The sequence below is a fragment of the Ambystoma mexicanum genome, chromosome 5q, assembly GCF_040938575.1.
Source record: "Ambystoma mexicanum isolate Mex_15411 chromosome 5q, UKY_AmexF1_1, whole genome shotgun sequence".
Taxonomy (NCBI): Eukaryota; Metazoa; Chordata; class Amphibia; order Caudata; family Ambystomatidae; genus Ambystoma; species Ambystoma mexicanum.
This window is the reverse complement of record NC_090933.1, coordinates 993,540,228-993,566,561: the sequence shown is the minus strand read 5'-3', so window position 1 is coordinate 993,566,561 and position 26,334 is coordinate 993,540,228. Positions and strand designations below refer to the sequence as shown.

Here is a 26,334-nt window from a genome sequence, read left to right as displayed (position 1 = left end):
AATCTGCCACAAACTTTTTTAATATGCTCACAATTGTCCAGTTGTAGCGTTCCACTGTACCAGAAGAAACTGGCCTGTAAGCAATGTGTAGCTTCCTTTTCACCCCCAGTATCTCCCACATCTTTGTCATTAGTTCACTGGTGAAGTGGCTACCCCTGTCTGACTCAATCCTTTGAGGTAGACGAAAACGGGAAAAGATGTGGTTAATCATCAGGGCAGCTGCTGTTTCTGCTTTGCAATTTGGGGCTGGGAGACATTCCACCCACTTGGTAAACAAGCATGTCACCGTCAACATGTACTTATTCCCCCTAGCTGAGCGAATCACGGGGCCTACAAAGTCGATTTGTAAATCTGACCATGGCAGTGTCATTCCCCTCTTTTGGAGAGGCGCCCAGTGTGTGAGGGATGTTGGCTGAAATTGTGCACACACAAGGCACCCCCTCAAGTATTGGTTGAGGTCCTGGCCCATGTGTGGCCAGTATGCAACCTCTCTTAAGATTTCAAGTGTTGTGTGAAACCCCCTATGACCGGCTGTGGCCGCATCATGGGCATGACTTAACATCAGGCTTCGGAATGAGGTAGGAACCACCCACTGATCATGGCAAGCTTGGGATTTCCTTACCAACAACCCGTCTTGGATCCGGAACATTTTTGATTTCATCAACACTCTTAGGTCCTCTTTCCCAATGTAATCGGTATCCGTCAGGGGAAAGTTCTCAGGGTTCTTAATGTGTTGGTAAAACTTACCAATTATTGGATCCCCCTTCTGAGCTGTAATCAAATCAGCATCAGGGGTCTCCTTACTCCATTGTGCAGTTGAAAGATCATTGTGAGCATTTGTCTGGGACCTAGTGATAGCAGTGACCTGGATTTGCCCCAACAGGGACTCTATTTCTATTAGATCCCCGTGGATGGCCCCGGTTTTGGCTATCTGATCAGCTAAGTCATTTCCAGTTTTGTCTGGTCCCTCTACTTTGGAATGACCCTTGATCTTTTTCCAGTAGATGGTCATCCCATTCGATGTGACCAGATCATCAATATTTTGGATTAACTTCCCATGTTTCAGGGGTTTGTTATTAGCACATAACATGCCTCTGGTTTTCCAGTTAACCAGGTGCTCCACGAACCCGTTCCGTACATAATCCGAATCTGTGATTATGACCAGTTTGTGGAGTTGATGTTGGACAGCAGTGAGGATGGCCTGATGCACAGCCATCAATTCTGCCACCTGACTACTTCGGGGACCAATTTTGTATCCAGCGGAGGGTTCTGGAAACTCCTTCACCCATGCATTCCCTACGCCGGCAACCAGTTCTTTCTCCCCGTTGTTGTCAACATGGTAAGAGCATCCATCCACATAGACAGTGGGCATTCCCTCACACTTGTCTTCTTCAAAGACTTTGTGTGGGGAATTAAGGTATGCCTCCATGTTGTCCTCGATTTTTAGACTTTCGTCCTCGAGACAGTTTTCTCTGGCACAATCATGCAAGTCAGCCAGACCTTGCGCGAGGGGACTCTTCTTGTTTTGGCCATATCTGACCTCCACAGGAAAGCCTTGCATTGACAGAATCCAGGAAGTAATTCGGGAAATACTCACATTTCCGGCCCGGATTCTCTCACTTTGGAGATATTGCAGAGGCTGGTGTGAAGTCTCCACTATGATGTGTTCCCCCTGGATAAACGGGCGGTAATTCTTCAATGCCTACACCGTTGCCAGGAGTGCCTTCTCACAATCGTTGAATTTTTCCTCCACAGAGGATAAAGTTTTGCTTGCATAGGAGATTACTTTATTGACCTTGTCATGCTTTTGGTATAATACTGCCGTCAAGCACGTATTAGAGAACCCTGTCTCCAGGAAGAACTCCTTGTTTCGGACAGGGTAAGGTAGGCAAGGCACTTGTGAGAGGCTTCTCTTGAGTTGTCTTACTGCCTCGAATTGTTCTGGACCCCATTCCCACTTGACCCCCCCCTTCAAGAGATGAATCAGGGGTCTAGTGATCTCTGCGTAGCCCTCAATGAACTTCCTGCTGTAATTAGTCAGTCCAAGGAGGTTCCTTAGTTCCCGCAGAGTCGTGGGGTCTTTCAGTTTCTGAAGTGCTTCCACTTTCTTTTCCTGGGGACAGAGACCCTGAGGAGTAATCTCATGCCCCAAGAAATTAACACGGGTTCTACACCACTGTGCTTTCTGAAAGGAAAGTTTTGCTCCGGCGGCCCTCAACTGCATCAGAACATAACGGATATCCGCTATGTGTTCCTCCACAGATGAACTTTTGATGAGGACATCATCTATATAAGCCAGTTTACCCCCCACACCCAGGTCGGGCATGGCCTTATGTAGGAAAATGTTGAATTCATTGCCGGAGTTGAGGTATCCGAAGGGAGTCCGGGTCCATGTGTACTGCTGGCCCCCAAAGGTAAAAGCCAGTTTGTATTGGTCCTCCCTACTGACAGACACGGTCCAGTATCCATTGGTCAGGTCTATTGCTGTGAATACCTGTGACCCTTGAATCTGGGCCAGCCCTTGGTCAATGTAGGGCAGAGGCCATCGGGAAGTATGGACCCATTTGTTGAGCTCCCTAAGGTCGGCGCAGAGTCTCCACTGGCTGTTTGGCTTCAATATTCCCAGCACCGGATTATTGAAGGTGCTGTGTACTGGACGGATTATTGCACGGGACTCAAGGTTCTTAATTATTTCAGTAAGGGACTCCATGGATGCGAGAGGCAAACGATATTGCTTCACAAACACTGGAGTCATTTCAGGGTCCATGGGAATTGTTGTGGTGTGGATGTCGGTGCGACCACAGTCATATGAGTCTACCGCAAAGAGATCTTGGAAATCCAAGAAAACTTGTTTCAACTTTTGCTTCTGTTCCAGAGTCACGCAGGCATCAGCTAGGTTGACTCTCTCTTCCACCATATGCCTGAAGCCTGGAAAGACTTCTGGTTTTGCTATCTCAGCGGCCCCCTCCAGCTGGATGGAGAAGTCCCTGGTCAGAGTGCTGATTTGGACTGGAATCTTCAGGTGGGAAAGGCAGCCCTCATGGACCTGGAAAATCACCTCATCCCTCCTGAAGTCACAATTCACATCTTCCTTACCATAAGGGCAAGAAGTGTACACCAGGAAGTTCCCCCCCATGCCGGGTGAAAATCCTGTCTGGTGTTGTGTTGTCATCACTGTCACTGTCAAAACAGTCCTTGGGGATTGGTCCTAACAGTTCACTTCCTAGATCAATGGAAAAATGTCGGTCATCAACCGCCATTCCAATAATGGTGCCTGCGGCTAGAGTAATACTCTTTAAGTCGCTGTTATCCACCTCTATTGGAATGGTGTCATTTTCTATGTTGACTAATGGAGTTGGGTTTACCCCCAACCCTTGCTGTTGGAGAGAAGCATTTAGATATGTGTAAGCATCAGGGTTTTTCAATTTTTGTCCTCTTTTAACTTTCACTTCCAGGGAGAATTGTCGGGTCCTTTCTGGGATGGTGACTTCCTCTTTAATCTGAATTTCAACTGCATAAGGTAGCAATTGAGCTGACCTAAATGCTTTTTCTGGATCATCAAAGCCCATGGGATTATACGCTAATCGGGACCAAGCTTTGAAGTTTATTAGGTCCAAACTAATGGCGAAGCGATTGAGAATGTCACTGCCTAAGTAAAAGGCGGCAGTGACATCTCGCACGACCCAACAATTATGGACTATGCTCTTGTTGCCAATGGAGATTTTGAGCATACACCTGCTTGGCAGGAGATGTTTCGAATTGGGTGCTTCCAGGTCCATTTCCCATTTGTCTATCGGTTTGAATGTGGGAATGGCTGGATCTTTTGGGAGTTGGCGGAACATCGCTTCACTGATGAAGCTCTTACCGTTGTTCACACACACTCGGGCGAGAACAGAGTCCTTCCCATCATTTAACTGAACAGGGATGGACAACTGCTCTCCAATTTGCTGAATATCAGCCAGGCTCTGAGCTGAGTTCACCTCTTTCTGGACTATAGGAGTGGGAGTGTCTGATTGTGGATTGGTAAAGAATTTCAGAGTGTTTCCTTCCTGTGTGGAATACCACCTTAAACTGGAAGGAAGGTTGATTTTCAGAAATAGAGAGGACCCCCCCATCACCAGTCTGTTGTCCTACTGCTATTACTGTCACGTCTGGAATTTGGTTGTTCTGGAAGTGAAATTCTACTTGGTCAGATTTTTGTTCAACCATGTGGCAGGTGCCGTTTAAACTAACATGGTTGACACTCTGTTTTAATTTTATTGGTCGGCTAGTCTGGGTCCAGAGGACCTTGTTTACACAATCTATTAGAGGTGACAACCTTCTCAGGAGGTCATTCCCTAGTAAACAAGGGGTGGCCTCTGGAGTCACTACTATGACCGGGTGTTTCAACCTGTGACGCCCAATTTTAATGTCCAAATCTGCAGTCCCCTCGACAGGAATTTCCTTCCCGTCAAAGTTCTGCAGTTGTGCCCAGGAAGAGAGGTGAGAGGAATACGGTAATTCTCCCCCCTTCCTGCATTTAGTTCATCAAAGGCCCTTTTGGACAGAAGGGTAGCTTGGGATCCAGTGTCCACCAGTGCCAAAATTGTACCCTGCCCCTGTACTTGTACCGGGCATGGTATCTTCCCTCCTTCTCCTCAAGGGGGCACAGATAATGCACATTTTTGGACAACTGGTGGGCTAATATTCTGGTTTTGGACATAGCGAGAGAAGAGATTTGGGCAGAATTCTGTGGAGAGCCTTGGGAATCTGAATGAAAAAGTTGGCAACTGGAGATCAGAGCCATTGTGGGTTCCCCTGGTTCCGGTTCTGAGCCGCCCCCCACTTTTTGGAGGCAGTCACCAGGATGGGTTTGACCCATGGGATTTCGGTATTGTGGGTTCTGGGATGAGATGATGGGCGGCGGTAGCTCAGTCTGCATATCTCCCCAGTCTGGATTGGAATCCCTTGGGACCCATTTTTCTTTGGGAGGAGTTCCCCATCTCTAAAGGAGAAGATCCTTTTCCCAGGATCCTCTGAGGATCCCTCTCCCTCAAATTGGAAGATCTGTACCTCCTCCACAAACTGTGCCTGTTTAGGTCCTTTGTTTCTCCTACCCCCCCCTCTGCTCCTTGGGTGGCAGACTTTCAGGGGCAAGAGATTTTGTTTCCGGTTCCTGGTTTTCCAGGGGCTGTTTACAAGTTGGGAAGGAAGCTTCCTCCAAGGCTTTACACCCCCCTTCCCCTTGTGCCTCCTCCCTGGGAACCGGTGGGTTATCGGGGTGCTGCCCCCGTCATTGTTCTGGAGCACCAGGTCCAGAGTTTGGGGCATTCTGCGGTGGCATGCTCATCTGAGGGTTCTGTTGAGCCCTCAGTATGTGACCCAGATCCCGTGCCATATTTTGGACCTGGCGCTCAAGTTGTGAAACCCGCTCAGGCTGATACGGGGCTCTATTTTCTCCCCTGGGCTGATCCCGGGAAGGGTAGCTATCCCTTCTCTGGTAATACCCCGGATTGGGAAGATTTGGGTACCACTCCACCCTTGGCCTCCCCTCTCCCGGATTAGGTTGTCTGGGCTCATGGAATTGGGGAAAGAAGGATGGATGATTTTGGGGCTGGAAATTGGTTGGATACCTGGGGAAAAAGTTCTGCCCAGGATTTGGTGAATTTCTGCCTTCCTGGGGGACGTGAGGAGGGAAGTTCCCTGGGTCAGGTGCTTGGCTGGATCCCCCCCCCTGGGCTGGAGGAGTCCACACATAACCCAGGATGGGTCGATTTCCCTTGTAGCGGGGACTTACATAATCAGGGGAGCGAGGGACCCCATTTGTGGGACTACCTCCTCGACTCCCTGTCTGTGACTGGCCCGAGGGCCTTCTGGGCTTGGCATTATTGGGTGCAGGTAGGTTTTTAGGCCCCCCCATCTCCAAATCCAAAACGGGGGTGACATTTACCTCTGCCACCTTGGCAGCAGCAGGGGTGCTGTTGGTTTTGGGGGTTTTCTGAGCATTATTTTTATTTTCGATGGGTTTCTGCACCTCATAGATCCGGGTAGCCTGTTCAATGACCCAGTCTAAAGATCTTTTCTCATGAAAATCTCTCACGAGCTGGGTCATTATGTATTTGGGTAAGGCATTGAAAAACATATTGATAAATTCTCTGCTATCCGTGCGCACCCTTCTGGTGGTCTGCGCAAAAGCACGCTTTAATTCTTGCACAAACTCTTGTGGGGCCTGATCCTCCCCACATTGCAAATTGTAGGCTGCCTTGCGAGCCTCTTGAGGATTTCTGTCCACAGAAAAATGTTTCAAGATGGCCGCCCTGTATGTGGACCACCTTGAATGGTTTTGATCCTCCAGCCCTGCAAAGAAACTGGAGTATTCTGGGGAGAATGTCCATTTGACGTACTGGATGCAGCTACTGCTGTCCTTCAAATGGAAAATATCCATCATTTGCTCATAGAGCTCCAAGTGTTCCCAAACAGAATACTTGGCGTTCTTATGATAAGGCGTGATGACACTCCTTATTGCCTTTATTTGTTTCAATGGGTCCTTCAGCAAGGCCCTTTTTGCCTTATTGGCCTTTTTGGTTCGGGTAACCCTGGTCCATTCATCCTCTGACTCCGAAGCACTGCTCCCAGAGGTGTCCGTCTGATCTTCCAGGTTTTCCCGGATTCTGCGAGCCTGGGAATGGCTGGCTGAATGTGGGGACCTGGTCTCCTGTGTCCTGTAACGCTCAGAGGAGTCTTCAGATCCCTCCTTGCTGCCAGGATTTGATGGGTACCCCCCCACTGACCTAACTGGGCAGAGGTTTTCAGGATGCCCTTAATGGGCCTACTCTCCTGTGGTTCCCCACTAAATTGCACGGTGCTTGGGTGCCATACCCGGATGCCCGCCCATCCATTCCTGGGAGGTACTGGCCTATGAGCCCCATACTTTTAGCTGGATAGTAATCTGCCAACCCCGTGGCCCTGGGCTCATGTGCACGAGGGGAAATGGGGGTGGCAGAGTCCAGGGACTGGGAGAGATGAAGGCCTCTGGCACTAGGGCTCCTGAGGTTATGCTCAGGAGTTTCTCTTTCCCAGCGAACCTCATCTCTATCCGCCCCTGTTCCCTGTTGCAATGCAAGAGCCTGCGCTTTCAGTTCCTCAGTTAAGGCCTTACTAGACTCTATCAGTCTCTCCTGCATCGCTACCTGTTGCTGGAGCCTATCATTGTGCTGGCAGAGAGCCTCATTCTCTCTCTGTGCCTCCTGATTGGTCCTGGAGTACTGGGCCAGTCTCTGCTGCAGGAGAATTACCTCCTGAGTCCCATCCCTACTGGCCTGCTCCTTTCTTGCCAGAGCCTCCTCCACCCTCCTGGTGTGCTCTAACAAGTTCTGGTGTTCTTTTTGGAGGTCACCCAGTCCCTGGAGGGCCAGGTGATTTTCTTCTATTTTCCTTTTTAAGTGGCAGACTTCCTGGCCTAAGGTATCCCTTTCCTGACTAAGAGCCTGCATCTGTGCCGCCAGGTCGTCCCTTTGCCTTTGGAAGGCACCAGCTTTCTGGCGCTCCAGGTCAAACTCTGCTTGGCTATCCAGGTCTTTCAAAATCAGTTTATTGCTTTCCTCTTTTTCCCTATCTAGGTGGCTTTGCAGGGTGACTACCTGCTCAGCACATGCCCTATTGAAATCTAATTGTTGCTCCAGCTTTTTCTGGCTCTGCAGTAGGGAGTCCAAACCTTCTTGGTACTCCCTCTGTACGGCCAGAAATCTGGTATCCTGGTCAGCCTTTTCCTGTTGCAGCACATCCATATCCTCCTTTATTTTAGTGATGTACTGTCTGCTGTCATTTTCGGACTCCTGGCTCCTGAGCAGCCTCTGCTCAGAAGAGTCCAGATCAGATTGGGCCTTCTCTAACGCCATCTGTTGCCTATTTGCCAGATCTTGGCCTTCAGCACATTTGTCCTGCATGGCTCCCATATGTAGATACAAATATGCCGCCATCCTGGCAATCTTATTATGTTCATCTTTGGCTTTAGGGGCCATATATAGTTCACTCAGGGCCACATGTAGGGGACCCTGATCTCTCCATATATCTGACCCTGTTTCAGTGACCTGTTGCGCGATTGCCTGCAACCAGACCGTTTGGTCCTGATGAGTCCACTCACCTCTCACAAACAGCTTATGTAAGAAGTGCTCTCTGGCTATTTTGATGTCTACCAGTGTCGTCATTCTGGAATTTGAGTTCCTTCCTAACTTACAGAAGTTTGTATTTTATTTTTGCAAAACAGACCGTTTCCTTAGAGCGTTCCTTTGAGGAGTGCTTTACAGCGTAACGCAGCGTGATGATCCGACCGGATGTATGTCTCCTGTCAGTTAGCACACTGTATTAATCTGCACAAGTGATAGATCTAACCCAGAATCTCCGGCTACGAGCCCCCACTTTGTTAAGCGGCTTCACTTCAACACTACAGCTAAGTCAATGCCTAGTCTGGGATGCTGAGGAAAACCCTTATTGATGTATTTTTATGTCCAGTTCAGTACTCTGGATGACAACCCTTGTATAACACCCCCCTCTTAGAATCCCCCTGACCCCACTGAACCAAGAAATAGGTTTGTTTTGCAAATTAAAAGGTTTATTTAAAAAATTAAACAATATATATGTGTCACACTTTTATAACAAATTAATATCTGATAGTACACTTAGACATATGATGTGGATCCACAATGGGTAATGTTACAGTAGTACACTTCATTACTTAGGAGTAGTATAGAGGATGAGGTAGCTGAAATGCTTTATGGTTTCAAGGAAATGCAAGGTGGAATAAATGCAGTACAGAAAATAAACTGATATGGTTTCACAAGAGATAATGGCCCTCATTACGACCCTGGCGGAGAACCATGGTGCAATTTGCACCATGGTCCATGGCGCTAAGCTGCCAACTCCGCCATGGTGGTTGGCGGACTTACCGCTCCATCCCGACCTTGGCGGGGCGGTAAGTCCCCAATCCCCATTTACCCTTCCCCATTACCATTTTTGCCCCATAGGGTATAATGGGAGTGGGGAAGGCGTTAATTACGCCACCGTAAATTACGGTGGCGTAATTAACAACAAGTCCCGTAGCGCCATGGATTTTTCCGCCTGCAAAAAGCAGGCGTAAAAATCACCATGGCGCTACGGGAACTCGTACTCAGGCGGAAAGGTACGCCATGGTTTACGCCGGCGTAAAACCCTTTCCGCCAGGGTCCTAATGAGGGCCAATATGTTCAATTTTCCCCTGGTGGCAATTCACCCCCCCGTATATGCAATGCAAGGAGATGGAAGTAACACACACAGTCTTCAGGAATACAATCATATACAATACGGAACTCAGTCCCCCCCCAGCAAGCTTAGAGGAAACAGGCAGAGTTTGAAACACAGGCCCAAAATGCTTTTAAATGTGATGGCAATGGATGGGAAAATGTGCTAACTGATTTTAATTCCCACTAGAGATTCAGGGTGAGTGAGAGATGCTTGTTGGTATTAGTTCAGGCTCACTTTAGCAATGCTCTATGAGTTATTACCAGGTTGCAAACGGATTTTATCAAAGGAAAGAATGGAGCTGCTATTTTGACAAGTGGAGAAATTGAGCCAAATCGCGGTAAATTTCGCGAGTGCGTAAATTGCGATCGCGGAAAAAGTATAGGGAGTAGGAAGTCGGTTCTAGGTTCGTTGGAAAGCCTAGCATCACAGATTTAAAATGGCGGCGGTTCTGTCTGCTCGGCGGGTCAATCAGGCACCGGTTCTGCTCAGAGCGATCCGGATCTCTGGTTCTGCTCACAGCGGTCTGGGTCAGCTCTGCTCTGCTGGTCTAGCCTCTCTGGATACAGCGGCCTCTGGTTCTGGATACTGCTCTGCTTTCTGGTCCGGATCAAGTGGATTCTGGATGTAACACTGCTTTCTGGGTACTGGCAAAAGTTCTTGGCAAAAGAATTCAGACAGCTCGCCCGGCTGTGGAATAGTTTGCAAATGATTTTAAGGATGCTGAGGCCTGCTGAGAAGAGTTCTCAGTTTGTGGGTTTAGGCCCTTGCTTTAAGTTCTGAAGTAAATTTCTAGTCTCTGAAGATTGATGGATGTGAAGTCTGGAGTCTCTCGGCAGAGCGTCCCGCAGAAAATGGAATTGAATCTCTCTACCTGTCCCAGCAGTCTCTTTTTATGTGTTTTGGAAGTGGGTGTGTGCGTGGCATAACTGAGCCTGCCCCTCTCTACTTGTCATTGGCCCAATTCTCCCCTCTCCCATGATTGGGGGAAGGAAATGTGAGTCAGAGTGATGAGGTCTGTTTATGGGTCAGAGGATCCTCCCCTGGCCAATTTGCCCACAAATCTATATTTGATTCAAATACATATTTCCCAGATACACAATTTGTTGAAATTACATGTACACATTATATATTCCTTATGGTCCATGCTTGTCCGTCCGCCTCTGATCTTCCTGGGGGCTTGCATTCAAAAATGACAACATTTTGCGCTTTTTGACTGGTTTACCAATATCGGACATTTACCAAAAATTATACACATGTGCGCAAGGAGTATGGACATTAATTGATGAAGTGTCAGATTTTTAACATGCAGACATTTGGAGTGAGGCCCTATTTTCCGCTAGCAACCCCCCAGAATACACCACAGGGTCCTAACGCCTCTTAAAACGTGCACAGAAAAATCACAAGAATAATGATATTACTGATATAATTTTGACCAGTCCGCACTATGAGTTATCTATCTTTTTAACTTATGCCCTGGTCAAAAAGGGGTGTGGCTTCCCACATCACATGGTGGAAGAACTGGTTTATCCACTTCCCCCAAGCTCAGCTGCCTCTCACAGGCACTTCTCCTCCCACTTCTCCCAAGAGGAAGCCACTTTACGGCCCCCCCAATATAACATTTGCCTGAGTCCATTGTTCAGTTTCCTGCAGTCCCCAGGTAATTCAATCAGAGAGGTGTCACCTCCTTTTTTGTGGGGAAGCAGGATGCAGCTAGGCCTGGGAAGAGTGGCTGAGCAAGTTTCTCCTGTCGGGGGTAGTTGTTAGGCAGAATTCAGCTAAATGTCACTTTAGTTCCCAGTTTAAATCAAACTTACACTTTTTACATATACATTAAATAATTACTTTCTTCAAGTCCTTTCAGAATATAGTTTTACATTGTATCCACCTCTTCGCAAGTCTTTCCTTGGTCTGGTTTGGGTTCCTCTGTTCAGTTTTACCCAAAAGTCTGGTGGTTTTAAAACGCTGGTTTACTGATAGTGGTGAGTACCGGTATTGCAACCATTTCTGGGATTAAGAAAATGAATTCCCCACAGTTCTGAGTTGCTTTTTTGGCAATCAGCATTGCCATTCCCAATAGTTTCAGGCTACTGTGTGTGTAGCCCAATGGTGGTTTTAGGCAGTGCCCTCCTGTGCTCACAACATAGGCAAAAATGGGTGGCAGCCTTTTCTTCATGTTTTCCCTGTGCACTCTCTGGGGAGTTCTGGCCATCATGATGTTTTCCATGCCAGTACTGCACAGTTTTGAATCGCGTAAATCGTGTACGATACCCTCATCCTTCCAAGAGAAAGGGGCTTTGTGGGACTCCCCGATTTGTCATGCTATTACAGGGTGGCACAGCTTCGTATTCTGGTGGATCATCTCATCTGGCTCAGATCTAAGCTATGGGTGGGTCTGGGAAATGCTGTTTAGGCCCTGGTTTCCCTGGAAGAGTGATTGTGGGTCCCTCAGAATAGAATTCCTGAGAGAGTCCTGGAACGTCTGGTATTTTCGGTACTGTGAAATGTATGGAAGGGGGGGGAACATACTCAATGGTTCAAATCATGGCCCTTTCTGCTTAGTTGCATATGGGCCACACCACTGCGAGACTTGATCAATTTGCCGCTGGGTTTGCAAAGGTGGTTAGTTGAAGGCCGGCTGGGGAAAACAGGACATATGTGGGATGGGGGACAGTTTCTTTCCATTGAGCTTTTGGGGGAATACCTTCAGATTGGTGATCTTTCGGTATTTCGTTAAATACAATTGAAGTGGGCACTCCTGGACCGGAGGTGGGGAGACAACCTTCGTAGGGAATGGACGGCCTTTGAAGAAATCCTTCTGGGAAGGGGGGAAACAAAGGGTCTGGTGTCTGCTATCTATAGAGAGTTACTCTTGGCTGAACCGCCTGGGTCTGCAAAGGCTACTGCAGGATGGAGAAATACTTGACTGGGGAGGTTTTGGATTCACCATGGTTAAAAAAATGTCTAGTGAGGTTTTTCCAGGGCACTGTCTACATGCAATATAGATGGCAGGCAACTCAACATGGGGGTATCTCGCCTCTAATAAACTGGCCAAGATGTAACCTGGAGTGAATCCAAATTGCTGGAAGTGTTATTACAAATCGATGGATTTCTGCCACATGTGGTGGGAGTGTGGGAAGATACAGGAGTTCTGAAAAAGGTTATGCTATGGGTGAGGGAAGGTACATTGGAAACATATGTCTCATACCCTGTTAATAGCTGTGAGGAGTGGTGTTGCACAGCAATGGAAAAGGGCTGCAGTCCCCTCGAAGAAACAGTGGCTTCAGAGGGTGAGGGATATATACTCCATGGCATATCTCACATATTTGCTTGATGAATCCAGGTGCAACATAGAGGAGTGGTGGCTTCTTTTTTATTAAATACGGGAAGATTTCAAAATAACTAATATTGTTTTGTAGTTCATTTTAGAGACAATGCAGCGAACAAATGTGTGTGTAGAATATTATACCTAGGTGGGGCTGTGTGTTGGCATATAGTGGGGGGTGGGTGAATTTGAGGGAAAGAGGTGGAGATTAATGATACGTTATTGCTGATAGTGTCTTAATGTATTATTTGTGTATTGCCTGTGTCTTATCACCCGTACAAATTAATAAAGATTCAACATTGAAAAAAAAAAACATCAGGAGAACCAAAGGTTGCAGGCCACTGCCTTAGAGGGTGGGGAATGCTCACGAAAAAGCACAACATTAATCCACCCCACTTGTGCCTTCCTGGGACATTCAGACCAGGAGATGAAATGGGGAATTACTGCATCAATGCAGTAAATGTTTATGTTGCGGGATGAGGGTGCATAGATGGAGCACATATTCTGTTATTTCCAATGTCATGTTCACATACGCCATCTGCCAAGCATGCGCTGGCTGTATCTGTAATCCCTACCCAGTGCAAATTGATGGATTGCACTCGATCTGACCTGATGCAGTTTACTCGAATGCATTGTCTGATTGCGAGCCCCTTAAAATCCACATGCTTTATTTACCACAAGTCTACAGCATATGTGCACCTGTTCCTTATTCTGTATGCCACAATAGATGGAATATGTACAATTAGTTAAAAAAAAACGGGCAAATTCGTTGCTTCTGGACGTTTATGTGCAGGGTACAGTACATTTTACCCCATGCTTATTGCACGTGTAGTAGTTTACATATCATAGAAGCAGTGACAATAAAGTGGATTTAGCCAAAGTGTCATGGCTGCCAGGGAGACTGGGAAAACTGGGGGATGTCATTTTGGTTAACGTCATACAGGAAGCTGTGAAAGCGCAGTGTGCCCGTGAGTGTTTTTGCTGACAATGTACCACGTTGCAAGCTAGATGATTTCCTAGACAGCGATGGAAGGGGTATGAAACACTAGCCAAGAGCCCAGAAAAACCATCAATAGAATTGTCTTCTGTGACTTGACAGTTAAATGTGAAGTTTGGATACAGTGAACTTTATAAGTGTATGAGCTTATACATATTACAAAATACAAACTTTATGATGTGTGGTTTTGTGCATCATAGCCTGTAGCCTAGGAGGCGGCTTCATTATGAAAGAAACAATGAGACGTATTGACACAAATACATGATATCACAGGAAGGTGAACATGCATAAAACATGATGGAAGCTATGATCCTGATGGCAGACTTGCTGTTGGGTTGGTAGATGCCTGTTAAACTGTCCGTTCCAAACATGTGCTATTTTGGCCCATAGCAGAATATAGATAAGATATCAACAGTTGTGTGTCATATTTGCATACTGCTGACACCTGACAGGAAGTGGGTTCACACATCTGAAGATAAAATAGCAAGAAAACAGTGGTCCTGGTGCTTAGCTCCCAGACGGATGAAACCGCCAGGAGTTCTGAGTACTGGCCAGACTGCCTGGGCCTATGTCCCTCCCCTAGTGCTTCTGCAGAAAGTCTCAGTGTGAAACGTCTTTCTTTTGGTTACAGAGAGGCATAGGTTCCTAATCATATTGTTGATTGTCTCAAAATACAAGATTAGCTCGTAGGGTGCATGCCATTTGATAGAGACTCCACTTGAGTTCTGAGGCAAGCCGGTCATGGGAAATAAGGGGAACCAAGCAATCAAAGTGTCTTCTTTCAATTGCAGCATGCACTCCACAGTCACATGGTGGTTTGGTCCATATGCATTTCTTGAAACTGTGTGTTTGGTCTAATATGTAAGCATAAGTGTTCAGGTTGTTGGTATTCGTCTAGTCTTTCATAAGAGTAAAAACATGCTGTCCTACGGAATGGGGGGCAACAAAGAACATCGCAATGGTTACTGCACAATGCAGAATGCAAATTTGAGGTTACCCGTATGCATCTGAATTAGGTAACTGAATGTCAGCCGTTCTCAATTGAGCATACATTGAACACCTCATGGTGCTGTCCATTTGCGTTGACTGGTAGCTGATTCCAAATTCAATGCAGCCCTACTCTTAGCAAAGGCCTCTAAGATTTAGAGAAATTGCCATGTAGGCTTTTGCCTAGCAGGTCCACGCGGGCACCAACATGGTCTGTGGGTTATATGGGGCACGACATGAGTATAAATTGCTCCCGCTCAGTGCTTTATGCACCAGAAAGTAAGGTTTTCAATTGGTACAGCAGTGCAAAACACTGTGCATGAAACACAGCATCCATATTTTACATCTCTCAGTGTAGCCAAAGCCCACTACACAAGGTGTGGGGTCTGTACCAAGGAGTCACACATATTATGCTTTCTCTGAGTTTTTCACTTTATTATGACAATATAACACAAGGTGGTGGGCTGTACAGCTGTGCCAAGGTCAGAGATGAAGTTAAGCGAAAGTAATTATATAGGGCTTGCCACTTTGAGGTTTATCACTATTAGCACCCTGGGTAGCACCCAGGGTGCTAAGAGCCAATTTATTCAAGAGAAAATACTGACCGTAAGGAGCTTGTGACACTTTTTTGCCATCATTAACTAAATTCAACAAGATGTCCGCCATGGGAAAATAAAAAGGCTGCAGGCGGAGCCCTTCTTTCCTTTCCATGGCATCACTGAGGAACAAGGAGTGGGAGTGGGAACAAAGGTGGTTTGGCAGTGGAACCAGTGCATCAAAGTTGGTGTTTTGACTTAATTTTTTGAAGGAGTCGTGCAAGTGGGGTGGCGGGAAGGAGATAACACCTTGCTTTGAATGTAGGCTTATAGTGTAATATAAAGTAAGTGGTCTTGTATAGAGCTCGCCTGTCACTATTGGTGGCCTTGCTGTGCTTGGATATGTAAGGGAAGGGAGTGGGGATAATTAGGACAGCAGGAAATGCAGATGCAAAACCTGTGGTGTTGATGGTGCTTGCCGGAAGTTGGTACCTGGTTCTGATACCAATTTATGTGTTTGGTGGAAAGAAACTTGCGAGTATGTTATACCTAAGTAAAAGCCCAAGATTTGATAGACTACAGCGCTTTGAGTCTGGTTAGCCACTGATGTTGGCGGGTGCAACAGGGCTAAAGAGGGAGCTGGGAGCTTAGTCGTGGATCAGTTAGTGTTGATGTTCTCACGGCTAGGTCTGTGGCGGCCTTCTGTGGATGGGTTTGTTTGTGTGTAGTGAAAGGGTTTTGAGTGTGTTGTGAAAGTTAGATGGCAGTTGATTAGTCGCAAAAGTCGGGAGGAGACCTTACAAGGCAAAACAACCTGCAACTGTGCACTCCTACCCTTAGAGATTTGAAGACAGGTCCCATACTAATAGGATTTGCCTGCGATATGATCAGTCTGGTTGGTTGTTCACACCAAGATGGGCGCAAATGGACTATAGGTCCAAAGCAGACATTTGAATAACAGAAGAAGCATATTACCTGAATCCTGATCCGGTTATGGTAAGCCTGGTTCCCCCCGCTGTCCCTCCTCGTTTCGGATAAATGGAAGTCACTAATGGTGTCAAAGCTGAACTGTAGTTAAAGGCGTCTGCCAACTGGACTGAAAACTGGGGGTTATCCACACGAACGTCACAGTTTTGCAGCGTACCATTTCCTTTAAACATATAATTGGGAACGTTATGATTAGAAGTGATTCATGAATGTAAAGATATGAACAACTCACTAAAATATGCAAGGTTCTTATGCTGGCATAAAACTATTTACCAATTTATGAGTATAATATTTAAGTAAACTTGTTAATTTCTAGCAGATGTACAGTTGGATCGAGCTGCCAATTATCAGCGTGCAATCGTATAAATCAATAGAAACCATTACAAACTATTAGTAGCAAGTAAGAGCAAGTAGAGTGTTAGGGAGAATGTTCATTTCTGTGCTAATTCCCTTCAACCTTAGAGGTCCATAGCTCTTTTGCAGGACTTAGTACTTTTTAGGTTTAACCCTGGAGTGAGTGAGACCTTTTTCTCACTCTCTCATGTATTTGTCCATGATTTAGATTGTGTGTTTTCACTGTTTTTGGAGTATGACACACTCCATAGGCATCTGCTTTTTGTATAGTGGCACACAGCACCTTCAGTGCAATGTCACTGAGAAGTCCTTTGGATTACTCCTAAGGTTTAAATACCTTTTCTTGGGTGAGCTACAGTTCCCAAGAATAGTAAAGTGAAATTGACTTTACTTACCTTTTCTCTTTGTAGGTCAGACACACACCATCGTATGTGAAGTGATGGGGGCTACATAGGAGCACCTTATCCTACTCTCTCATGTAATATTTTTATGTTACCCTCACTACTTTAAATGGCTGGTGGCAGTGGTTTACATTTTTCCTACCATTGTGATTTTTTACAGCATGCTGAACCCTCAGCTGCAGTACAGCACCCATGGGTGCGATTTTGTCAAAATAGCCCTTGTCTTCTTTTTTTGCCATTTTCTGTTTGTGAGGTTTTTCTTGGCTTTTACTCTGTGCGTTGAAGTGGGTTTGAGCCCTTGGTTTGTCTTGCCTTTGGTGGGCTTCAGCCCTGAAGCCTTCCCCTGGCTCCAGTGTGTCTGGAAGGACAGGATGTGGGGGAGGGTCCCGAAACTCCCCTGTCATTTGTCTCTAGGAGTGCCTAACCGAAACTAGTCCTGATTGGCCGGCTGGCTGTCCTAGAAGGACAGCCACCCTGATGTGTGATTGACAGCCTAGGCTGTGCATGAATGGGAAAACTTGCTTAACTTAAAAGGCGAGGTTCTTGGGACTACAGACAGAGTCGACCAATGGAAGAAACATCTGACGAAGACACCATGAAGAGAAGCCTGCTGCAACCTCCTGGACCTTGAATTGCCCGGTGAAGCCCTGCTGCTGTGCTGACCTCCATTTTCACCTCAACAAAGAAGCTCCGGACGGAACAACTTCTCCTCTTGGGTAAATGGGACCAACCAACCCCAAGACGAACTCCACTTTTGTGCAATCGCTGACTTGCGGTGCCTCTCCATTGCTGCAGAAGCCCAATGCCAGGGGTCGAGTGTCCATCAAAAGCTCCTAAGGACCCTCCAGATGCAGGAATTCCTGATCCAGAGTCCCCGATCCAGAGTCCCCTCACCAGAGTTGCACATCAAGGGAGTAAGAAAAGTCCAACCGGTGTCAACTGTTCTGCATCAGTGCTGTTTGCGAAGTGCTGAAACAGCAAAGTGCAGCTGAATCGAAGAGATCCCACAACTGCCACCAGTGTTAGGTAAGAATTGGTGCAATCACACTGTGTGAGACTACACTAGACTTATCTGCTTGGTATTAGGTAATACACCTCTTGAGATAGGCCTGGCTGCTCAGTAACACTACCAACTTATGTAGTACAGACCTATACCAAAAGGTGGGTTACCTACTACAAAGCAGGTATGTCCTGTGAAGTCTTCCACAGTGTAACTGCACCAATTCCTACCTAACATAGTGGCATTAAGTAATTACTTCAAGATGCAACAGGATTTGTCTCTCCAGCAGTCCAATAGTGCCATATGCCAGAAACTGTGCCCAGTAGAAGACATTTATAACTGTTCACCAGTTGTGTTGACTTTGTGAGTCCAGAAAATACCCTCCCATAACATAGGCAATGTATTCTGTTGGCTGAAAACCAACCGCGTCATATGTTCGGTATTATTAGTACAGACTCATAAGCATGATCAGAGAGCGTCCATTTTGATGGAATAGAATTCGCCATTTTGACTAATTTTCCGCATATTGCAACTGTTGGCCAACTGAGACTATTTGCTTTGCAATAAACCCTAGATTTTGGGAATTGAACCTTGTGTCTGGCATATCAGTTTGTGTGTGGTGATTGTTCCTTGTTTCCATATGCGAGGGTCCCCTAGGGGCTCCATCAACTTGACCAGTGAAATGGTAAAGTTTCACCCAGATTTTTCGTTTAGACTGGTTTGTGCTACAGCTATCAAATTCTTCAAGCACTTGGAGGTGGTTAGGGTGGTGTTGGCTGGGCAAAGTACTGCGATGTAACCATTCTATGCCGTGTGTCCTTGCGATTGCAAAGTTCATTGCCTAAGCATGCATAAAGCATGGAGTGCTATGGAGGCATGCTACTGGTATTTATTTCAGTTTACATTGGTAGATTACATGGCAAACTGCTGGCAAATACAGACAGCACCCAATGGCAATCTTCCTATGATCTCCCGCACATGTCCACCTACAGCGCTTCGAGGCCATAACAATGGCAGTTAGGCAACATACAAATACCCAATACCACACCAAAGCACAGCAGTATATAATAGAGCCGTGGAGCAGGCATCGTCTGCTTCCAATGAAAATGGAATTATGTAAACGCCATTACAATATGTTCTTCCATTACCACAATGTAAACCGCTTTTACTTGGTACATGATTAAAACAATCGTAAACTATGAATATCCCTAAAATAAAATATATCCCAGAGCCAAGTGAAAACCATTCCCTTTTCATCTACTCACCATTACCAGGGGGCACTTCACAAAACAAGAGGCTCGAAGTTGAGCTGAGTATGTCCACAGTGCATGGCACATCACATACAAACACACTGGAGGTGAGCGCGTCAAACCCGGAACCGGACACAGTCAGGACCAGCCCTCCACCAAAGCTTCCTGCAAAGGGAAATAAGATAATTCAGAAGAAATAGCAATATGCTTGAACTATATTGCACGGCACATGACGTGTCTGAGAAGAGACAGCAATGGAAATCTGTTAAAATACATTTTTAGTTTCTAGGAAATGAAGAGTAAGGGCCAGCAACACAATAACTTACTTTAAAAGGAGTACTTGGAAAACGTGAATATTACCTGCATGTCCCTTTGTCGCCTCAAGCTCGCAGTGTCGTCTAAAACAAGCATTCAACGAATGAAAGCCATTGAATTGGTTGATGTATTTGAATAATTACATATTCATGTACAACATCGGCTGCACGATTCTAGGGGCACTTGGTATAATTAACTAATTTGGAAGTCATGAGAAACCAAGTCTATGTGCAGAGCTGGCAAGTTTCCCAATTTCATGCGTGAGAAAGCCATCCAGGCTGGGTTTTCCCTTGGAATTCTGGGACTTGTAGTTTTATCTTTTCCATTTTAAATTTAGAACTACAAAAATCAGAATTACAAGGAAAAAGCATCACTGAATGCCTTTCTCACATATGGAATAGGGGAGCGTGAGAGATCTGCATGTGTCTTTGGCAGGAATTAAATGTACAGGAAAAGTCCATCATTCCATTTTTAGTTTGGCCTCTTAGGTGGTGTTACTTTAGCGCCACATACAAGCTGAAACTATTGCATAAGAGTGCGGATAGGGAGAAATGCATATGAGGACAGGCCCAAAGCATGTAGCTGGTGTTTGGTTATATGCCCACCCATGGACTGGCCCTGCTAATCCATATGGCCATTCCCACCCAGTTCCTGCCCCTTCCACGCAAAACACCTCCTCGTGGGATCTCTTTGAGCAAGCTTTAATCAAACCTTGCCATCAAACTGTGCCCTCGAAATGCCTACCAGTGTTTTTTTAAAGCAGTCTTTTAAGAAAAAGTGATTTAATTGTAGATGTAAACGCACTGATGGTGTAATAAAAATGTCTTCAGCAGGGTCGGACTGGGACAAGAAATAGGCATGGTCACCCAAAGAAAAGTGGCCCACCCCTCGCCTCAAAAAAGTGGCCCACCGTCCGCCTCACGGCCCTTGACCTCTGATGACATCACCAGAAGTCATTTGAGTTTACAAACTGGCCCAGGCATGGCCAGAAACCGGCCCCGACTCCCCAGGGATGATTTCGACCCTGTTTTCAGCCATTCGATTTATGAGCACTATACGTGCCCATCAGTGAAGTCCTGTTAAAAACAAGCATTGGCTAAACCAACAGTTTAGGCTTGCGCATAGGTAGTAGGCATTTTCCAAGCACTTCTATTAGATCTCTAGGTACGCGCACCATTTTGCACCTACTATCAATGGTTACTTAATATCACTACGACAGTGCATGGCAAGTCGGAATGGGAGATTTTGCAGCAGCATTTTTTGCTTGTTTCCCTGATTGTGTGGCAAATATATGTGGGAGTGGGTTTCAGTTAATATTGAGTGAAGGAGATTAAGGAGGAGGGGTCTGCGCAGCCCCCCACTCCCGCATAAATTTGCGGCAGAATCACCCATTAAAAAAATGTACTTCGAGAAAATAATCTCGACTAAATCACCTAGAACTATAGCAAGAGTGTTGTAATGGAACCTTGGACTGTTTATCTAGGTTCAAGGTTCCACATTTCTTACAGTTGTTGGCTGGGGGTTAGAGCTGCAGGGCTTTGGGGTTTGTCGTACACTAAACCCCAGTTAACCCCTCCATTATGCTTACCTGAGTTATTTCAGTGGTGAGGAGGAACTGGACGACAACAGCGACAAACCCCAGCAGAAGGAAACCACGTGTGCAGCACCACCTCACCATCCGGGTCCTGCAGCCATTCTACGAGTTTCCTTCAGCAGCATGGGGAGACTGCCAGTGTGCCGGTGCTCTGCTGATTGGTGGAGGCAAGGTGGGGAAAGAATCTGATAAGGGGTCCCCGTCAAAGAACGAGCTGGGTGAGCGTGGCGGTAACCCCCTCCCAGGCCCAGCCCCTGCAACTAATAAGTGAGACGAAGGGGGAGCAGCGTAACAGAGCACTGGGTGCCGCACGCCCTGAATAGTAGCCCGGCACACCCCATACACATCCGGTGCTAGAGGAAGGCCTTGTGTGGGAGTGAGCGCGCACACGGCTGTTGCCTATGCAACCAACAGAATCACAATTCAGCTTCTGGGGTCCCAAAGCGTCTCCAGCGTCTGGCGAGAGAATGGTCGACTCTGCCTGTAGTCCCAAGATGCTCGCCTTTTAAGTTAAGCATGTTTTCCCATTCATGCACAGCCTAGGCTGTCAATCACACAGCAGGGTGGCTGTCCAGTCGGCCAATCAGGACTAGTTTCGGTTAGGCACTCCTAGAGACAAAGGACTGGGGAGTTTCGGGACCCTCCCCCACATACTGTCCTTGAACGGAAGAACATTGCTCCCAGGGTGAAGGGAACAGATTTAAGAATTGCAAACAGGGGCATGCGGCACAGCATACATTTCAGCAATTCACAATGTAATGGATTTTAGGAATTCCAAACAGGGTGGCATCCAATAATACATTTCAGGGTGTGCAGAGTGAGGCCACAGCAACAATGCATTTTAGCAAATTACAAAGTGAAGCCACACCGAACAGTGTGTGTTTAGGTGTACAAGCAAGTAGCGCCCAACAGCTCAGCACCCAACAGCGCAGACCATCCCAGCAATAGACTTATCAGCATCTCCACATCCAAGAACGCAGCAGAGCCACGTCCGTCCCCCGCCTGCGTTCTTACCCAACCCGGGAGAACCTCCCATAGCATGGGACTTCTGGATGGACACTTTCAAGGTGTACCTTAGAGCGTCAGGAGGAGCCAGGTATGATGACAACGAAAAAGAGGCGGCACTATTGAACTGTTTGGGAACAGAGGCACTACGCATGTTTAGACACCTGCCTGGAGATGATGTGCATGTTCTGGGTGCCAGCGAAGGAGAAGGTGTGGTGAGTTTTTATGAGACTGCACTCAAGAAACTTGAAGAGCATGGTGGGGAAGGCATAGACGTACGTAATAGCCTTGCATGCACACATCTCCACCTGCAAATTCAAGGGCGTTTTGGAAGAGTACATAAGAGACCCAGTGATGATGAAGACTAGTAATGCCGAGGTGCGGGAGAGGCTGTTGATTGAGAAGGATCTGCCACTTGAGAAGGTGATCGAGGTAGCAAGGGCTATTGAAGAGTCCTGAGTAAACGTGCAGGAAGTGACTGAAAGGAACCAAAGTACTGTGGTGTACTCAGTGGTGGCCAAGAAGGGTGCTGGTGAAGAGAAGGGGAGACCCAACAGAGGAGAAAACTTGTCCTCCAGAGAGAACAAGGGAATGTTCACTATGGAAGAAGCATGCAGGGGATGTGGTTGGAAGGGGCACGCTACGGGAACTAAGGACTGCCCAGCATGGAATGTGGAGTGCAGGAGGTGCAAAGAAAGGGGGAATTTTGCTTGCATGAGCAGGACACTGGCTGAGAACAGACAGACAGTGAGGATGTTAGATCCCGAAGGGAATTATGACGGTGTGGTTGGATATGTCAGCGATGGAGTACACAACAGAGTGTGTGATAAATTGCGCAAAGGGGTGTTATTTTAGTGTGGGCGATGCACAGGAGAAAGGACAGTGGGCCATTCTAATGGTAAATGGCGTCCAGCTGCAAATACTTGTAGACTCAGAGTCCCCGTACATCATGATGTCTCTAGAACTATACGTCAAGAGCTTTGGTAGGTATGTGTCCTCCCTGATTACTTCTGACATAAATACATACGCCTATGGTTGCATACCCATAAAGGTGCAGGGGGACGAGTGGGCCAGGACTGATTTCAAGGGGCACACTGTAGAGGTTAAGCTCTATGTTGCCCACAAGAGGCACACAGTTCTTGGTTGGGACGAACAAGCAGCTTTAGCGATAGAGATAAGCCCTGGGAAACCAATTCCTGTGTTATGTGTAGAGCGCGGGGAAGGAACACTAACCCAGGGGATCATAATGGCTGAGAGTCTCAAAGAAGCTTTCCCTACTATATTTTCAGAAAAACTGGGTAGGCTTAACGGCTTTTCACACAAAATCATCCTAAAGAGAGGTGCTATGCCCAAAGTTCACAAGGTGAGGAGAGTACATATGGTGGCCCGGGATGGATTAAAAAGTAAGCTCACAAAGCTTATAGAAGCAGGTATAAAAGAAGAGATTGAGTGTTCTAAGTGGTTGTCACCAGTGGTGTTGGCATGCAAGGCAGCCGGAAGTCTAAGAATGTGTGTGGATTTAAGGGAACTCAATGCAAATATATGGGTTGACTGCCATCCCCTTCCCAATATCAACAAGCTTTTGGTATCTGTAGGAAGAGCGACATGTTTCTCCTCATTTGATCTATCTTCTGTTTACCACCAGATAGATCTACACAAAGAGTCAACTGCCCTGACGTCGTTCATCACGCCTTTTGGGGGATATCATTTTTGTCGTATGCTTTTTGGGTTAGCATCAGCATCTGCCGTGCTTCAAAGGCACATGCGACCCTTATTTGGTGGTGTGCCTGGTGTTATATTTCTAAGATGATATATTGGTGTGGGGAAAAGATCGCAAGGAACATGACAGCCGGGTAATTGAGATGATGCAAGTGCTGAAGAAAAGTGGATTAACAGTGAAGTGGTAGAACTGCCATGTGGCCGTACTAAGTGTAACAAACCTGGGCCACATGCTGTATGAGAAGGGAATACGTCCCAAGGAAGGGTTGGTGAGGGTGATGAGAGAGGCACCTTCTCTTGTGAACAAGGAGCAGCTTAGATCATTTCTAGGAATGACTGAATATTACGTAAGGTTAATTCCATTGTATGCAGAAAAAAACAGTGAACATGAGGGTGTTGTTAAAGAAAAGTGCCTGATTTGAGTGGACTGAGAGTTGCCAAAAAGAGTTTGTGGATTTAAAAAGTGATGTGGCTCATGCCCCGTCCCTGGGGTTCATTCAGTCCCAGTAATAAGACTGTGTTAACCATTGATGCTAGCGACATGGGTTTGGGTGGCGTGCTGGAACAGTGGGAGAACGGGATATGCTGACCCATAGCATTTGCTTCTAGAGTGCTGAGGGACACTGAGAAGGGGTGTGCCGTCATAGAAAGGGAAACTTTGGCTGCCGTGTGGGTGTCAAAGCATTTTAGAACGTTCCTTTGGGGTATTTCTCATGTTATCCACACGGACCATAAGCCACTCATATATGTGTTGACGACAAAGGGGACGCCTTCAGTTTCTCCTAGGATTGCCAGATGGATGGGTGACTTACAGGAGTTCAATTTCAGAGTCAAGTATATTCCAGGGGCGAAAAATGCAGTGGCAGATTATTTATCGCGATTGCCTAGTTCAGCCGGTGAGTAAGGATTCCCAGTAGGTTTGGGAAGAAAGTGCACAAGTGGGCAGTGTGTTTCGTGCAGTAGAGAAAGATGAGTGGGACAGGGAGTGTGCTGTTGATCCGGTATTAACAAAGATCAGAGAGGGCTGAGTATCAGAGTTTGGTGACAAGGTGCTATGAAAGGGCAATGAGCATGTATGGCACGAGTTATCGGAAAGGCCGATGGGATGTTGCGAGAGGAGAGAGGTTAGTTCCCCCATGCAGTTTGAAGTCCAGGTCAGTTAATTTGGCACATGAAGGAAATTTGGGGAGGTCATTGATGAAGAGAATATTAAGGGATTCGTACTGGTGGCCAGGGATAGATGAGGTGGTGGAAATGGTTGTAAGGGATTACACTGCATGTGCCATGAGTGACAAAAGTAAGGTTCTTAGAGCACAGCCTGTGTATCCAGTGGAGGTTCCTGAGGATGTATGGTCTAAGGGAGCGGTCTACATTATGGGTCCCATGTATGTTTTGGGCAGAGGGTTAAGATTCATCGTTGTGTTAGTCTATTATACCTCACGCTGGGTGGAGGCCATGGCATTGAAAACGGTCACTGCAGGAAAGATCGTGTCATTTCTTAGCAAAGATTTTGACTGGGAAGGAGAACTGGCCAGCATTGCAACGGATTACAGAGTGCAATTTGTAGTGGGTTGCATGCAAGATTTTATGAGGGAGTTTGGAATAAGGCATCACAAGGCTGGTCTTTATAATACATCCACAAATGGTTTAGTGGAAAGAATGAACCATTTCATCAAGGGTGCTGTACAGTTAGCGGTGGAAAATGGTTTGTGCTGGACCGAGGTTTTGTCTGAAGCGCTGTCAGCCTACAGGCACACACCTTCGGTAGTTACTGGTTGTTCCCAGAGACGTCTCTATGGGAGGGCAAATGGGGCACGTGCCTCGGGCCCCCAGGCTGGAGGGGGCCCCCATGGAGGGCCGGGCCACATGTTAATTTGTTGGTTGGTTGGGTTGGGCTGGGCACAATGTGCTGACAGTGAGTGTGTGTGGACACAACACATGTTACACCATACACGTGCCTGCAGCAGGAGGCTGCACGTGGCTGAGCTCCTCCGCTCCAGTGATTTCAACGTTAAAGGCTTAATTGAGCAATTCAGAATTGATTCTGCTGCTCCTGCTTTGCCAGTACCCCCACCCCAGCATTTCATTTACAGATTTGTACACCATGCCGTGGACCACATGGTCACTCTAGTGCCAGTGTGTCTGGCTTCAACGGAACACATTTTTTTGATGACAGGAAAAAAATAATTGTGATTGTTGGGGCCAGGACAACAGGAGCCCCATCAATCACAATTTTTTCTGCCTCTGCCCCACAACACATCAACCAATTGGTTAACGTCTGTTGCCATGCATGCAGCAGCTTCTGTGAGCCAATGGTATTTGGTTGATGTGAATTTGTGGGCGTGTTTTCTTCAAGGCTCTTTCCTTCTTGCATGCACAGTCAAGCTCTGCACGATCACAAGGCCCCAAGTGCTGCTCTTCTGAGGCCTCGCCCTATCAAGCTTTTTCCTACCCAGGCCGCGTGCCCTCACCTAACTCGCCACGCTGACGGCTGACCCCATACCCTTCTCTGCATATCTGTCCTCTGGCCCTGAGGGGAAGTCCTGAACCCGGAGGCTCAGAGCTGTGTGTTGCCGGCAGCGCCCCACCATGCCCGACACTGGAGGGTA

At 46.8% G+C, this 26,334-nt stretch overlaps 1 protein-coding gene across 1 annotated transcript in view; it reads right to left on the bottom strand.

Annotated features, from left to right (window-relative positions):
* The window catches only part of LOC138498338 (fibrocystin-L-like), an 848,238-nt gene that overhangs the window by 659,788 nt on the left and 162,116 nt on the right, over positions 1 to 26,334 (bottom strand). Inside the window, exons 8-9 of the mRNA XM_069622136.1 lie at positions 19,108 to 19,257; positions 16,076 to 16,250 (exon numbers count right to left, since the gene is read on the bottom strand). Of these exons, the coding sequence (XP_069478237.1) occupies positions 16,076 to 16,250; positions 19,108 to 19,257 (325 nt within the window). The remainder of the gene's footprint in view (positions 1 to 16,075; positions 16,251 to 19,107; positions 19,258 to 26,334) is intronic.